Source organism: Peromyscus maniculatus, chromosome 7, assembly GCF_049852395.1.
Source record: "Peromyscus maniculatus bairdii isolate BWxNUB_F1_BW_parent chromosome 7, HU_Pman_BW_mat_3.1, whole genome shotgun sequence".
In the NCBI taxonomy this organism is placed as follows: domain Eukaryota; kingdom Metazoa; phylum Chordata; class Mammalia; order Rodentia; family Cricetidae; genus Peromyscus; species Peromyscus maniculatus.
In genome coordinates, this window is record NC_134858.1 from 53,238,073 (window position 1) to 53,253,086 (window position 15,014).

Consider the following 15,014-nt stretch of genomic DNA (forward strand, 5'->3'; position numbering starts at 1 on the left):
GTCACGCTGACCTGGACTTGGCAGATGGCACTGTTCCACAGCTGACGATGGCATCTCTTAGGGGTTGCCAAGGCTAGAGGAGGACGGACTGGTCTTCTGGCATGGGTCCAGCAGCCCTCTCCACAGGGGTGGCCCCCCACTGTCCCTGTGGCAGCCACTCCACAGAAGTCTTGGCCTCAGGAGAACCTCTCCTGGGTGTCTAAGTTCCTTGCAGGCCTTCTCAAAGGGTCCTGAGAGTGGGAGCTATTTTCTGCTGGGCTGTTTTACAGCCTCCCAGTAGGTAAACCACCTTTACATAGTGAACGGTTTAAAATGTTCCTGTTCATACCATCTCCTTACCAGACCAGGGGCTCACAGTGAGCATCAGGAGCAATTGGGGTGGGTGGACATCATGCCCCGCCCCTCCTGTGATGCCCTGGGTGAGCCTGGGACATGGGCGGGTTTCTACCTGGAATTCAAAAGCATTATCAGGAGGCACATCAGATAATCTCACATTGAGCAGCACCATTTGAAGGGGACTGTAGTCTTCTATAATGCCAATGTCACTTGAGATGAAACTATGGATTTACTCCAGATCAGAATGACAGCTGAGCGGAACAGCTGATCCCAACCTGCTCTGGACCTGCAGAGGAACCAACACTGGTATGAGGGGTAGCTTATTTCATCAGCATGAAAGGTACCCAACTTGGCACCTGTATTTTGCCTGTCAGAGACTATTTTGGGGAAACACCTGCTCAAGTACTTGAGGGACAGGCCACGGCGTCTGTGGAGAGTGAACACGCACATCTGAGGACAGGAATGATTGATCAAATAGAGCAGAGGTCAACAGGCACATCTGGATAAAAGACAGGGTTTTCATACAGTTTTTATTCTTGCAACTTTCTGTGGCCTTTGAAATTATTTCCAAATAAAAATTTAAAGACAATAGGATAAAACAATGGTTCTCAACCACGGCCAGCCCTGGAAGTGCCTGGCCCCATAGCTTTTAGTTCCTTTCACAAGGTACTTCCACTGTGCAGATAGGAGACAGACACTGTTCTTTACAGCAGCTCCTCTGACCTCTGAAAAGCAAGCACTGACCTTTGCCACATGCAGGACCATGAAGACTACAGGTATCAAGAACGGGCAGAAGTTTAATTTGTAGGGTGCTGGCCAACAGAGATTCCCCTCCTAGTGATTCTCAGGCCAAGAAGAAAACACATGTAAAGCTGGCAGGGGCAAGAATGCACTATCCAGCGATTCCCCAGCTCTCACTCCGCCCCTCCCCCCATTAATATGGCTCTTCTTGCTCTGCCTGCCAGAATGCAAGGAAGCTATTGCTCTCTCTCTCACAGGTAAACAGTTGAGTGTAAGCATCAAAGGAGCGTGGAATTTGTTCCCTGGACAAGTTCAGAGTGGGTTACTACCAGCACACTATCAAAGCCATTTCCTACTCTAGAGACAGTTATACAGAAAAAGAGAGCTGATGTTGTGGACTACATATTGCTAGGCTTGGTCCCAACCTGTGACAGGAGAGACGTGCAATGGGTATCAATGGCTGTGGTGACGTGTGGTGGCGGCTGCAGAGTCACAAGCATCTTTGCCCACTATGATCAGGGACCAGGGCAGAGGTCAGGAACAAGTCACCCATCCTGCTTGCACAGGATTTAGGTTCGACACCTCTTCTTTGCACATCTCCATTTTCAGAAGGGCTTAAAAAATGTTCAGGCAACTCAAAATTGAAAGGCCCCATGCTCAACATAAATTCAGCCCTAGACATGGTCCCTATGTATCCTTTATTTCTGTGGCTGGCTGGTTCCCCAGCTGACTGAGCCAGAAATCTGAGACTCCTCTTTAGAGCCCTCTCTTCTCCTGTGTCCCACATCCAGTGAGTGTCAACTCTGCCTCTCCCTTCTGGTAGTCCCCGACGGTGTTCTACTGTATCATCCTATCGGAGCCTCATTACACCCTCCAACCCATCTCTGCACTGGCACAGGGACCATCCAGGGCAGGCCTGCTGCCATCAGAGACATGCTTAGGTTTCTCCTGCACACGCCTGGAAGACCAGAGGACCTGCACATCCTGAGCATCCTCCCCAGACTCCCACAGAGCCTCTCCAGTTCTAGGCTTGAGCGTGTTCTCCAGCAGCTTGTCAGTGACGTCACTAAACCCTGGTCTCAGGGCCTCCTCTGGGCCCTGATCTACTACCATCACGGCACTGATGGACAGTACCTGCTTCTGGATGTCTCCTGCACCAGGGTTCCAAACTCCTTGGGACAAGGACAACACCATCGTTGTGTCTATCCCCTAGGTAGGCCTTGCACACAACAGATGTTCTAAAATACTCTAGAAAGCACCTGTGGTTTGCTGAATACCATGGCCTTTAGAATCTGGCATCATATAATGAAAACTATGCAAATCATGATGAACTGCAGGCAACAGCAGCATTTGAAACATTATACGGCTGCTCTGGAACTGAAATATCCCCAAATAATTAAAAACTACATAGTGAGGGCTGATACAGAGTTTATTGAATTAAATTTTTCTATTTACAATTGAGATCACATCTACATACTATTTTGCTAGTCTACATGGGTACATTATCTCTAATGAGTTTAAGACTGATGATGAATGGGTTCAATCACACAAACTCACACATTCACACTAATTGCTTTAAAACAGTAGTGCATACGTTATAGTCCTCCTATAAAGCCAGCTTTGATTAAAAACCACTAGTTTCAAAGATCAGTCTCTGATTTTGAAGATGAACAAAGACATACATCGTATGATTCTAGAATCTACGTTAGCCATTTTGTACAACTGCTATGTTATTGTACTACAGTATATATTCTTTAAAAGGACACTGATGAGGGGCACCAGACAGCTGGCTTCCTCCCTCCCCCCCACACCTCTGGTCAAGAGTTCTCACTGTGAAGACGAAAAGGGCCCAGGGCGACACCACTGTCCCACTCCCCACTCCCGGAGGCGACAGAAGCAGGCCCGCCCCCTCCTTTACTTCCACCACACTACCGAACTGGTCTGAGATTTAAGGGCATGGGGAGTCAGCGAGAACAAGGGTCAGAAAGCCACAGGTGGGTGGGTAAGCGGGTGGGTACAGAAATGCCAAGCTGCTGTCCAACACCAGTGTACGTGTGCTTTGACTAGATGAACTCAGGGGCCAACTGCCACAGGCCTGCTCGATTCACCTTCCAAATCAGAACAAGGATACTAAAAATCAGCTTAGACTCCTGCCGTCTGCTATGCGTAGGTTCCACCCGTGATGAGGAGCTCATAGGCAGGGTCTCTACTCCGTCTGCACAACACGATACACGCACACAGCATGCCCAGCAGCTGCAGGAAGAAAACAATATGAAATGCCTAACAACCACTTGGCAAATGTCTGTTTCTTTATTGGCAATACAGTGATTTCAAGTTTTAATGACCCCCAAATTGTCAAAAAACAAATGAAAGAGGAAATTTCTTTTTTTTTTTTTTTTTTTTTTTTGGTTTTTTTCGAGACAGGGTTTCTCTGCGTAGCTTTGCGCCTTTCCTGGAGCTCACTTGGTAGCCCAGGCTGGCCTCGAACTCACAGAGATTCGCCTGGCTCTGCCTCCCCAGTGCTGGGATTAAAGGCATGCGCCACCACGCCCGGCAAAAGAGGAAATTTCTTATGAACACGTAATATTTAACGGACGCGGCTGAGTGCTAAGCGTCAGCTTCCCTGCTTCCTATCCAGCAACCCTGAAGCTGCACAACGCCAGGCTCGTCCCTGAGATTCCCACTAAGAACCCACGCTGTGCTCCCAAGGCAGCTTCCCTGCTGATGGCCTCAGTCTGCACAGGAGCCTCCTGAGCACCTGAACACAGCTGCGCCACCGAGGAGCTGCATTTAGACTTTCACTCCGGTGAGACACGTGGCTGTGGCTCCCCTGCTGGACAACACCAGCCTAGAGAAACCTGTCTGATGGGATCCTTTTGGCATCTGGGTTTGAGGGAGAGAGGCTTCATCAGTAACCCACCGAGAACCATTACAGTAGGAAGCCAGTCACTGTAGTTTATTATTTACTATCTCAGATTCTGTACATTATTGACATATTGCTTGTCAAGGGCCACTGCGCCTTCGTAATTTTCCATTTTTGTTAAGTTCTTCTGGAGTAGCATACTGAAACAGACATGTTACATTATTAAACTGTAATATTAAAGAAAGTGATTCCAGCTGGCAGTGGTGTACACCTTTAATCCCAGGACTTGGGAGACAGAGATTGGTGGATCTCTGAGTTCAAAGCCGGCCAGGTCTACAGAGTGAACAAGACAGCCAGAGCTACAAAGAGAAACCTTGTCTCAAACCTCTCCCCCTCTCCCCAAAAAGGCTCTAAAATTCTTGACCCAATTTCTCACAAAATACAAATAGTAACCAATGTTACTTTGTTGATTCAAGTCCTCACAGACAGTGAAGGGCCTACGTTAATGGATTTTAAAAGGCAAGGGTCTCTGCACATATGGGTAATCTAAGTTTAGCAAATGTACCTGGGTCTATAAAGTCAGAAGTATGAGACACAGAGAATATGGTTGCCCCCGGTCTGAACTCTCCATGTTTAGAGCCACTGCGGATTCTGCCTTCCATCAGCCGCCATTTACCCATTCAGGCTGGGAGGCTGCTTGTGGGAGCCCGTTCTGGGGTTCCTCGTGGCTTTACCCAGCAGGTCCGAATAGAGGATGATCAGGACCACGGGCCTGAGTGCAGGTGTCTGAGATGGTCTGCACTTGGCTGTGCTGGGGGAGGAGGTCTTTTGCTCCACCCCTTGGAGTCTCTATAAAAACCCTGGACCAGAGACAGTCGGGGCCCGTTGGAATAGGTTCCAGGCCCTCTCGAGGCTATCCTTTATTTTCTATCTGTTTATCTCCGCAAGATTCTCCGCTATAAATCCTTCTATCTAATATTTCCTGCTGCTCGCACTCAAGAAAACTCTGGGAAGCTGTGGGGGTGGTGGGTAAACGCCCCACAGAATGGCGCCATGAACAGGGACTAAAAAGGGACTAAAAAAAAGGGACTAAAGAAAAAAAAAAAGGGACGGAAAAAAAAGGGAACAAAAAAAGGGGGGACTAAAGACAAATGAACAGGGACTTAAGACAAAGTAATAGGGACTAAAGATAAAGGAAAATAATAGTTTTATTACAGAGTTTTTGGTGAAAGTGCTGAGTTAGCCCTGCCAGTGGAAAGGCATGCCGGTGTTATGGAATATATATATTTTTATATATATATATATTTTTGGTGAGGCGGGGGTTTTATCCTCGAGAGAAAAGGAAAGAGGACTGGAAGGATGTCCGATGCTGCAGCGAAATTCTCTTCTGTCAAAATTTTCTATCTTCTATCCCTTTCTCAATTTCTATCTGTGATAAGTATAAGATATAGGGTAGTAATATAGTTTAGGAAAAACTTAGAAGTATAAGATTGTGTAGGAAAAAATAAGTAAGGCAACTAGACAGAAAAACTCAATTTTCTAACTTTGGGGGCTTTGAAAGCAAACTGGGGAAAAAAATCTTTCTTTGGGCTTTTCGGGTAGTAAAAAAGCTCTTCTTGGAGCTTATGGGGAAGGAAAAGTTTCCTATGGAAGCTTTTGACCTGGGGACAGCTGAAAAGCCAAATCCAAGCAGCAGGAGAAAGTAATTTCTCCCTGAGGCAAAAATGGGGGTGTAAGAAGTCAAAGTTTAAAGTTGGGAAGTTTTGGGAAAAGTTGGTCTTTCTCCTGGGGGGAAAAATCTTTCTCTTAAACTATAAAGCTTTTCTTGAAAAATTTTGGGGGAAAAATCTCTCTAAAAAACCTTAATGTTTCTCAAAAGCTCTCTTAAACTTAAAAACTAAAGCCTTTCAGAACTCTCTCAGGACAAAAATTAGAATCACCTGAAGATATTAGTATGGGGACCACCTGTGATTAACTCTAAGGGAAAACAACAAACCTCTTAAGACTGCAAAACCTCTCTAAGTTCTTTCAAGCTTTAACAATCCTCCCTGCAATGCAGGAGGCAGGAACAAGTTTCTAAAAACCTCTTTTAAACTCTGTCTCTTCAAGCTAGTAAAAGACAGTGGGTCAGAGTACCCTGAGGGAAACGCTTGGGGAGAGTGTGGGTGACGAGCTACAGAGAGCCCAAAAAGGGCAGGAAACTTTACCTGAGAAAAGCAAAATAGTCAAGCTTCACAGTTACAGCTGAGCTGAGGCAGCAAAGGTTTTGAGTGAGCATTTCAGAATGAAAAGGTGCTCCTAATCCTCCTAATGCAAAGATCCCCTGAAGCAATGCAAACTCTGTTAGCATTGTATCCTCGCTTCTGACCAAAAACCCAGAGGCGACTGGCCAGCGTCTCTGAGTTGGAGTGCATTTCGGGGATACTGGGGTTCCTGCAGTTGTAAACTTCCTGGAGCACAGAGCTGAGGCAGGAAGGTGCAGGACCCAGGGGAAGATTGCTAATGAACAACCAAGGCTAAAGCCAGTGGGAACGGCACAGTTGTCCACTTTCCTACAAGTCCCGGGTTGATAGGTCCACAGCTGCAAAGAGAAATCTGAGAAAAAGCTTTCCTATCAGAGAAAGGACCTTTCTGGGAAAACGGTAAAGCTGAACTGGGTCTGAAGCAGTCGTGCTGCCGAGTTAGAACGCTGTCTGGGGAAAGAGCCCAGCCAGGGCAGAACAGGACTATCCAGGAGTAAAGCTTTCTTTTCTGTCAGAGAAAGCATCTCTTTGAGAAAAGCTTTGTTTCAACTGACTCCCGATGAGATGAGGGAGTGTAGCCCTAAGGGGTGATTGCCTCTGGCATAAGCTCTGTCCTTGAGCACCCAGACAAGCAAATGCAACCCACTGGGGGACTGGGCCAGGTAAAGGCCTGATGAGGCAAAACACCTGTCCTAATGGGAGTTTAGAACCGGCAAAAACCTCCCTTGTTAAATTTTTCAGTCTGTACGCAAACCACACAGACCCCGAAAACAGAAACGGACAAAAAGCCCCTACCTTCAGTAGCAGGGAAAGCCGCCGCTCTAGTGTCGGAAACTCTTTCTGGGGTAGAGGGGATAAACTGAGACCAAACTGGGAACTGTCTGGGAGAAAGACTCTGAAGAAACAGAAGGGACAGATACCCCCACCCCCACCCCCAGAAAATGTATGACCTGACAAAGCTGCTAGAGTTTGAGACAGATTAGGGGGAGAAAAAAAAAGCCCCTACCTCCAAAGGCAGCTAGCAGAGGAACAGAGCCGCAGACAGATAGCTGAAGCTCTGCATCTGGGGCAGAAGGAACAAGCAAAATGAGAATAAAGTCAGTGGGAGAAAATCTCTGAAGGAGCTATGGAAAAGCTGTTGTAAATGATCTTGTTTTTCACTGACTGGCTAAAACAAACACAAGCCCCGAGGAAAGTTGTTATCAGAAATTGCCAGCCTCAATGCGCGCTAAGGAGGCAGGTGTGGTTCTGATCCAGGGCCAGTGTCTGATGAAGTTGAAACACCTGTTAAAGCCAGCTGAGGAGAATAGAAACCTCCCAATGTGCCATAGCTGAAAATGTAAAATGCTTGTTCAAATCTCCCATTGCAAAAGCAAAAAACTTTGTTCAAACCTCCCGGGCAAGAATTTGTAAGCAAGTCTGGTAAAAGAGAACCAGTTGACTCTCAAACCCGATAAGAACTATGGGAAATGATATATGGGACTGATATTATTATGGACTGATATAAGGGAAATGCATTCTGGGAAATGTAGTTTTTCCGCTAAAGATGGCGACATTGCCCTGAAACACTTCTGTCAGCTCTAAACTTAAAATACAGCCTTTAAAAAGAATAAGGAGGAAAACCATCTAAGGGTTTAAGTGTCAGTTCCAATGAAAAATTGAAAGGATACGGAACTAGGTGCTCCGTGGTTTGGGGCGCCGTTGGTAAAATGCCTTATTTACCCTAATAGCTGTGCAAAGTTTTTACGGCAGTTGGATGACAAAAAGCTACCCATAAGAGCAAAAAAGTCACTTTAAAATCCTTAATATGTCACCCAATAGCTGTGCAGTATTGGTGAAGAGCTTTACAGCAGCTAAATATGATAATTTCACCCTCAGCGTAAAGTTTTTCAGTAGAACAAACCAAAAGTACTGCTGTGATAGAAATGTTTGTTTGAATTGAAGTTCTTAGGGGAGCCATTATGAATTTGGGTGAAGGGACAGCCTCTAGTTAAAAACTGTCTACCGCTGACAGTGCATCTCTGCCTGTCCGGAACTGCTGAGAGAACTCGCAACTTTGGGGTGTGGCTTTGTCCTGAGAATGTTACAATCCCCTAGCAACAAGTATCACAACTCTATAATGACAACACTCACTAAATCCCAGTGCTTTATAACAAAGCTAACTATAAACTGTAAACTTTAGAAATGATGTACGTACTTCCTGTCTAGTTAAGAGAATCTTTCTGATAGAGATGGTGATAATAATTAAGAGTACGAATATAAGATATGTGAGTTTGTAAAAATTCTGTCTTGTTAGATCTGTTAAGAAATCTTTAGGTGTTTGCTAAGTTAGATATATGCTAATGGTAGCCTATATAAGTTTGTAAAATAGATCTATAGAGTTCCTTTAAGAATATAAGCTTTTAAGAAGTATCTAAGGTAGTCTTAAGACATGTAGTAATAAGCTTGTAAGATGCTAGTTGTAAATGTAAGTTTAAATAAGAAATAAGATAGAATGGATATAAGTATATAAGAATTAATAAGAAATATATTTGCTAAAGTAGTTCTATAGTTTCCTTAAAGTATAAATAAGTAGATGTTAATATGTTGTATATGAGTTTGTAAAAACGTGTAAATGTTGAATATGAGTCTAAATGCTTTGCAAGGCAAAAAGTGTTATATGTGAGTTTGTGAAAACGTGTAAATGTTAAGTGTGAGTCTATTAATGTATATGGTAAAAACACCTGAGACACAGAAGCTAGTGTCCTAGTAGATTGCAAAGCAGGCAACAGAGTGGTTTCAAAAGCCCCAGAAGCCGCTAAGAATGGCGGACGCCAGAACCAGCACAAGGCATCCGCAGCTGAGATCCGTGGAATATCAACGCAGCACAGAAAAACCTGAGCTAACAGCAAAAACGGTGCGGTTTAAAATCTTACTATAACTTAAAAAGGTCTGTCTGTGAGAACAAAAGTTGCAGAGACGCTTGTTTGAACAAAAATTATTAACTGCAAAAAGTTTTGGTTGAAAAACGTCTCTTCATATTTCAAAGTGAAAGCCTGATACCAGAATTTATTTCTTGTTTGAACTTTTTGAACTTAAAATGAGATAAAATTACAAAAACATTTTGGTTATGGATTTCTTCAAATTTGGAAGACTAGTACCAATATTTATCATTTGAATTTTGGTACTTAAATGAAATGAACAATAGAGATTTCATTGCAATGGGACAATTTTGAGCTTACTTATAGTAATGACCTAGGAACGGTTTTCTGGAATTGGGTTAAAAATGAAACTGTTTAAATGAAGAAATGTATTTCTACTTAGAATCAAGATGCAATTTTGTGTATGCGTATATGCTTTATTAACTGGAGATTTATGAATTGTTTTGTGGAACTGTTGATGTAAAAATGGAATTACTTATGGAACTGGTTTTGTGTTACAAATGGAACTGTTCAAACAGATAAGTTTGGGTTCCTCTAACTAGGTTTGAGACTTTGTTTAAAAAATTATAAAGAAAAGGAGGAGTTATGAGATTGAATTATGTTCGCAGAAACCTATTGATATTAATGCACCCTGGTTTTGTGGAGTTAAGAAAATGTTTAAGTTTGATGTGAATACATCGAAGTTTTTCCTATGTTCTGTTAACAAGAAAATTCGAATGAGTGAGTTAAAGTTGTAAGACGGAGAAAATTGTTAACTATATATAGCACCATATATGCTAATTCTAATGGTTCTGTTAAGAGTTTGCTTTGAGTTGGAAGATTGAGAGAATTGTGACTATGTATAGCGATATTTATGTTAACCTGTTAATGGTAATGATGAAGCTAAGGGATTCTTTAAGTTTGTAGTTGCCTTAAGAGTTTTTGGTTTAGAAAGGGCTTGAGGCAGCTAAGACTGCTGTAGTCACCTTGGACCTAATTCAAAAGAGAAATGCCATCTATATCATCCTCTACTCCCATACTGGGAGGTGTAACAGCTATGGAGATTGCTGTAAGCCATTAATAGTTATTTTTTTATATATTAAGAAGGGGGGACCTGTGGGAGCCCGTTCTGGGGTTCCTCGTGGCTTTACCCAGCAGGTCCGAATAGAGGATGATCAGGACCACGGGCCTGAGTGCAGGTGTCTGAGATGGTCTGCACTTGGCTGTGCTGGGGGAGGAGGTCTTTTGCTCCACCCCTTGGCGTCTCTATAAAAACCCTGGACCAGAGACAGTCGGGGCCCGTTGGAATAGGTTCCAGGCCCTCTCGAGGCTATCCTTTATTTTCTATCTGTTTATCTCCGCAAGATTCTCCGCTATAAATCCTTCTATCTAATATTTCCTGCTGCTCGCACTCAAGAAAACTCTGGGAAGCTGTGGGGGTGGTGGGTAAACGCCCCACAGCTGCTGTTCAGATCCATCAGCACCTTTCCATTAATATTTATCAAGTAGCTGCTGGTCTACAGCACCGTACACACTATGGGAGCAGAAACTGTTGAACGTTTGCTGAATATCTCTAATTCTAGGTGCATTTAGTATCAAATTCTTAGAGAAATCTATTTCTGTTCATTACACATCAAAGCATTCTTAGGATAGCTATAAAATCAAACACACTTACATTTTCAGGCCATGTTAAACTAAGCAATGAAATACTAAACTCAAGAATCACTGACTTGCTAGGAGGGGGGGAAAATCTCCCTCCCCAGCCCCACCTATCTCTCATTTTCTCAGCCGGGTAACTTCTGCTGAGGAGGTCTGAATAGAATGGAGTCTGGCATACATTTACTTTCTTTCCTCTTTTATTTCACTTAGTCAACTTGTACTGACTTTAAAGCGACTTAAAAGGCATAACAAAACTCTATTGACTGGAAACGAGTCCATTTAACAACAGTAAGCTCTACCCAGAAACAACTTATGCTCATCATTAAGTGTTCCAGAACCACTTCCAACACTCTGCTATACTAATATTACATTAATTACTGAAAATTCACAACAGTAGACTTGGAAATATTACAGGAATATTATAGCTTTAATATTATATCTTTTAATGAAAATGTCCCCTTGTACTACTCAAGTCATGGGAAGCAATCTTTACCTAGGCCAAATATAACACCAAATATAAAATGTTTATTTAAAAAAATGCTTACTATACTAAGACAACTGGTAAGTTAAAAAACTAACTGCCAGCCAGGCGGTGGTGGCGCATGCCTTTAATCCCAGCACTCGAGAGGCAAAGGCAGGTGGATCTCTGTGGGTTCAAGGCTGGGCTGGTCTATAGAGTGAGTTCCAGGACAGCCAGGGCTACACAGAGAAACAAAATCCAAAAAATAAAAACCACCAAATAAGATGTACTATGTGGGTGGGGGTGAGGGAAGTAGGTATTCTCTCACAAAATTAAAAATCTTTTGTACTGGGAGCACCCTTTTCTGAGAAATGATTGCTAAGTACCTACCAATTTTCATCACATATCTTTAACTCTTCAGTTTCACAGCATACACTTTGCTATAGTTAGACCGTGACACACAAAACAGAGAACCACTACTTGCATTTTAATAGGATGTACAGATGCCTATTAACATCAATTAAAGTATTCCCCTAAAATGGGGCAGTACACAGCCATGGAACAAGGTAGATCTACATCCAAAAGATACCCATCTGTGTGTGATTCTCTTTGTACTTCATTCTGAACTGATGAATATTAGGAATAGAGGCCTGTTTATTAGTAGGTATGTGGTGGGCAGGACAGTTGTACTGAAATCACTTGGTTTTTGATTGTTTTAATATATTGGTACTGGAGAGCTGGCTCAATGATTAAGAGTACTTACTGCTCATGCAGAGGAAATGAGTTGGGCTCTAGCAGGGGACCCAGCATGCCATATGGTGGCCCACAACCATTTGTAACCCAGTGTGAGGGGATCCAACAAGCACAGACATGAAGGCATGCAAACCATTCATACAGTAAAGTAAATACATCTTTTTTGTTTTGCCTGCATGTATGTGAACCACATGTATGCCTGGTGCCCACTAAGGTCAGAAGAGGGTGTCTGATCTCTGGGACTGGATTTTGGATGGTTGTGAGCCACCATATGGGTACTGGAGGGAACTGGGTTCCAAGGCAAGGGCAGCGAGTGTTCTTAGCTGCTGAGCCCTCTCCAGCCCGTGACAGCTTGACTGTGGTGGTAGATAGAGATGACACCTGCTCAGGTTATATAACTATGCAGAACTGACTAAACACACATGAGGAAGCTGGATGAGATCAGAGACTATCAGCGCTAATTCCCTGGTTGTGGTACATTTTAGCTCTGCAAGCTGTTAACATGGAAGGCGGGCAAAGCAAAGTATTTCACTAAATTATTTCTTAAAGGTGGAATCTACAATTACCTCAAAACAAAAAGCAAGGGCCAAAGCTACATCCTGTAAGCTTCTAAATTCCCCCAAATATTGAGTGCTTGTCTAGTAGAAGAGTTCATGGAAACAGAGAAGTGAGTTGCCTCTAAAAAAGGCTCAAGAGGCCTAGAGAGATGATTCGGCAGTTAAAGCATTTGCCATGCAAAGCAAGACCAAAGCTCAGATCCCCAGATCCCATATAAATGGCAGGAGACCTGGCAGCCTGGAACTCCGGTCTTAGGAGGCAGAAATGGAGTCCTCCGAGCAGGCTGGCTAATAAAGCAGAGGTGTGCATGCACACATGCACACAGAAAGGAGAGGGATGGGGAGGGTTCAAGTACTGGGGTCAAGACTGAGACTTACCTTTGTCAATTAGAGGTAGTGGTTAATTACAATTTTATTTTGTATGCATGTACGGGATGGGGGCACATGTGGAGGTCACAGTACAAGTTGCAAGAGTTGGTTCTCCCCTATCACATGTGTCCTAGGGCTCAAACTCAGGTTGTTAGTCTTGATGGCAAGCATCTTTACCACCTGGGTCCTCTGGAAAGCAGCCAGTGCTCTTCCACCACCGAGTCTTTTTCCAGTCCCCATCACCCCACCTAACCCCCCATGCTTGTGTGGCAAGCACTTGACCAACTAAGCCATTTCCCTGGCCTCTGGTCTTGACCGCTCCACCTTAAGAGCATGCTCACTGGAAGAAACTGGCAATCTATCTTCTCCATGCTGTCTGCTCAGCACAATCCCTCAAGATCTTAATGAATCAAAACCTTGATTTGTACTATTATTAGAACTTTAGATTCAAAATTCCTAGTTGATCATTTGTCATTTGCAAAGAAATGTAACATCATGCTGATTAATAATCTGACAAGGGATATAAGAAAAATGTTAACCTTCTCTTGCTTATATTAAAAATTCTATTATAATAATTAGCTAGGGTTTTCTTTTCAGGGTTCTCTTTGATCCTACACAAAGTTGGGTAATTTAACTAGGCTGGAGCAAGGGTTAGTAAATGTTTTCTCAAAGGGACACACAGTAAATACTTAGGCTTTCTGAACCAAGAAACAAACCAGGTTTCTGCTGCATCCACTCAACTGTGCCATTTTCTCTCTGTATTCTACCTACCTAGAGTACCCATTAGTCAGGGTTCAGAAGAAGAATTATGTGTCTGATCTGAAAAGCCCACTTCTTTGATTTATGACTGGAAACAGAACACAATCGGAACTGGAGTCCAGGCTGTTGTCTGCACTGCTGTGTGACGGCTATACTGTCCTCGCCCTTCCTAGTTTGTGTGGCAAAACAAAGGGGAAAACTGGAGTCTTTAAGCATTCCATGTCATGTTCCAGGCATGAAAGCTACTGAGTTGGGGCTGGAGAGAGGACTCAGCAGTTCAGAGCACTGGCTGCTCTTCCAGAGGTCTTGAGTCCAATTGCCAGCAACCACATGGTGGCTCACAACCATCTATAATAGGATCTGATGCCCTCTTCTGGCATGCAGGTATATAAGCAGGCAGAAAACTATATACATAATAAATAAATCTTAAAAAAAAAAAGTTATTGAGTCACCTGTCATCACAGTTTTCCACACTCAGGACAACAATCTGCACCACAATTTGAATACCAAAACCTCAGAACATTTACAGGCACTCTTAAAGAAAATACATTGAGGGAAATCTATTATTTTGCTTGGACCAAACTTTTTTCGTTTTCCAACACCAGGTTTTAAATCTGTGAAAGCTCAGAATTCCTGACTTAGCCTTGCTAATCTAAAAAAATCAAAATACAAAAACAAAAACAAAATCATGCCTTTACCAGTTACTGCTCAAGTCAGGACACAGCTATCGAGACACCCTCCCCTCCATCAGTCCTCACACACACTGTGCACTTCCCGAGTCACCATCACTACAATCCCAACGCCTTCTCTGCACTCAAATATGTACAGCTTTGTCATCACAGTTACCAAGAACGCACAGGCCAGAACTCTACTTGAGAAGACTGCTCTATTTCATTGGTTTTAGCTAAATGAATGGGTTTGCATACATAATCAAAATATGAAATACATGCCTGCTGATCACCAGATTACTGCTATGCTAAGCCGCAAAGTAAATGCTCAGGATGGCAGAGACCATAGCAAATATGGAGCTAGGCTTTTTAATGAATCATTTCATTGCTGTTTGAATACCAGCAAAATAAACAATCCCCCTTTGCCATTGTAAAGGCACTTTCCAGTAAATACAATAGCTTCTACTCAAATATGCAAAGATCAGGAAAGCCAAACAACTTACATTTAAAGTAGCAATTATGTTGCCTTTAATAGAACAATTAAAAGGTGTCTTAAGCCCAGCAGGGGTGGCCCATGCATTTAGTCCCAGCACTCGGGAGGTAGAGCCAAGCGGATCTCTGTGAGTTCGAGGCCAGCCTGGTCTACAGAGTGAGGTCCAGGACAGGCTCTAAAGCTATACAGGAGAAACTCTGTCTCGAAAAACAA

At 43.3% G+C, this 15,014-nt stretch overlaps 1 protein-coding gene across 1 annotated transcript in view; it reads right to left on the reverse strand.

Annotated features, from left to right (window-relative positions):
* Positions 1–2,488: 2,488 nt before the first annotated feature.
* The window catches only part of Tspan3 (tetraspanin 3), a 31,341-nt gene continuing 18,815 nt past the window's right edge, over positions 2,489–15,014 (reverse strand). The window contains exon 7 of the mRNA XM_006971554.4: positions 2,489–3,330. Coding sequence (XP_006971616.1) covers positions 3,238–3,330 — 93 coding nt within the window. The 3' untranslated portion in view covers positions 2,489–3,237. The remainder of the gene's footprint in view (positions 3,331–15,014) is intronic.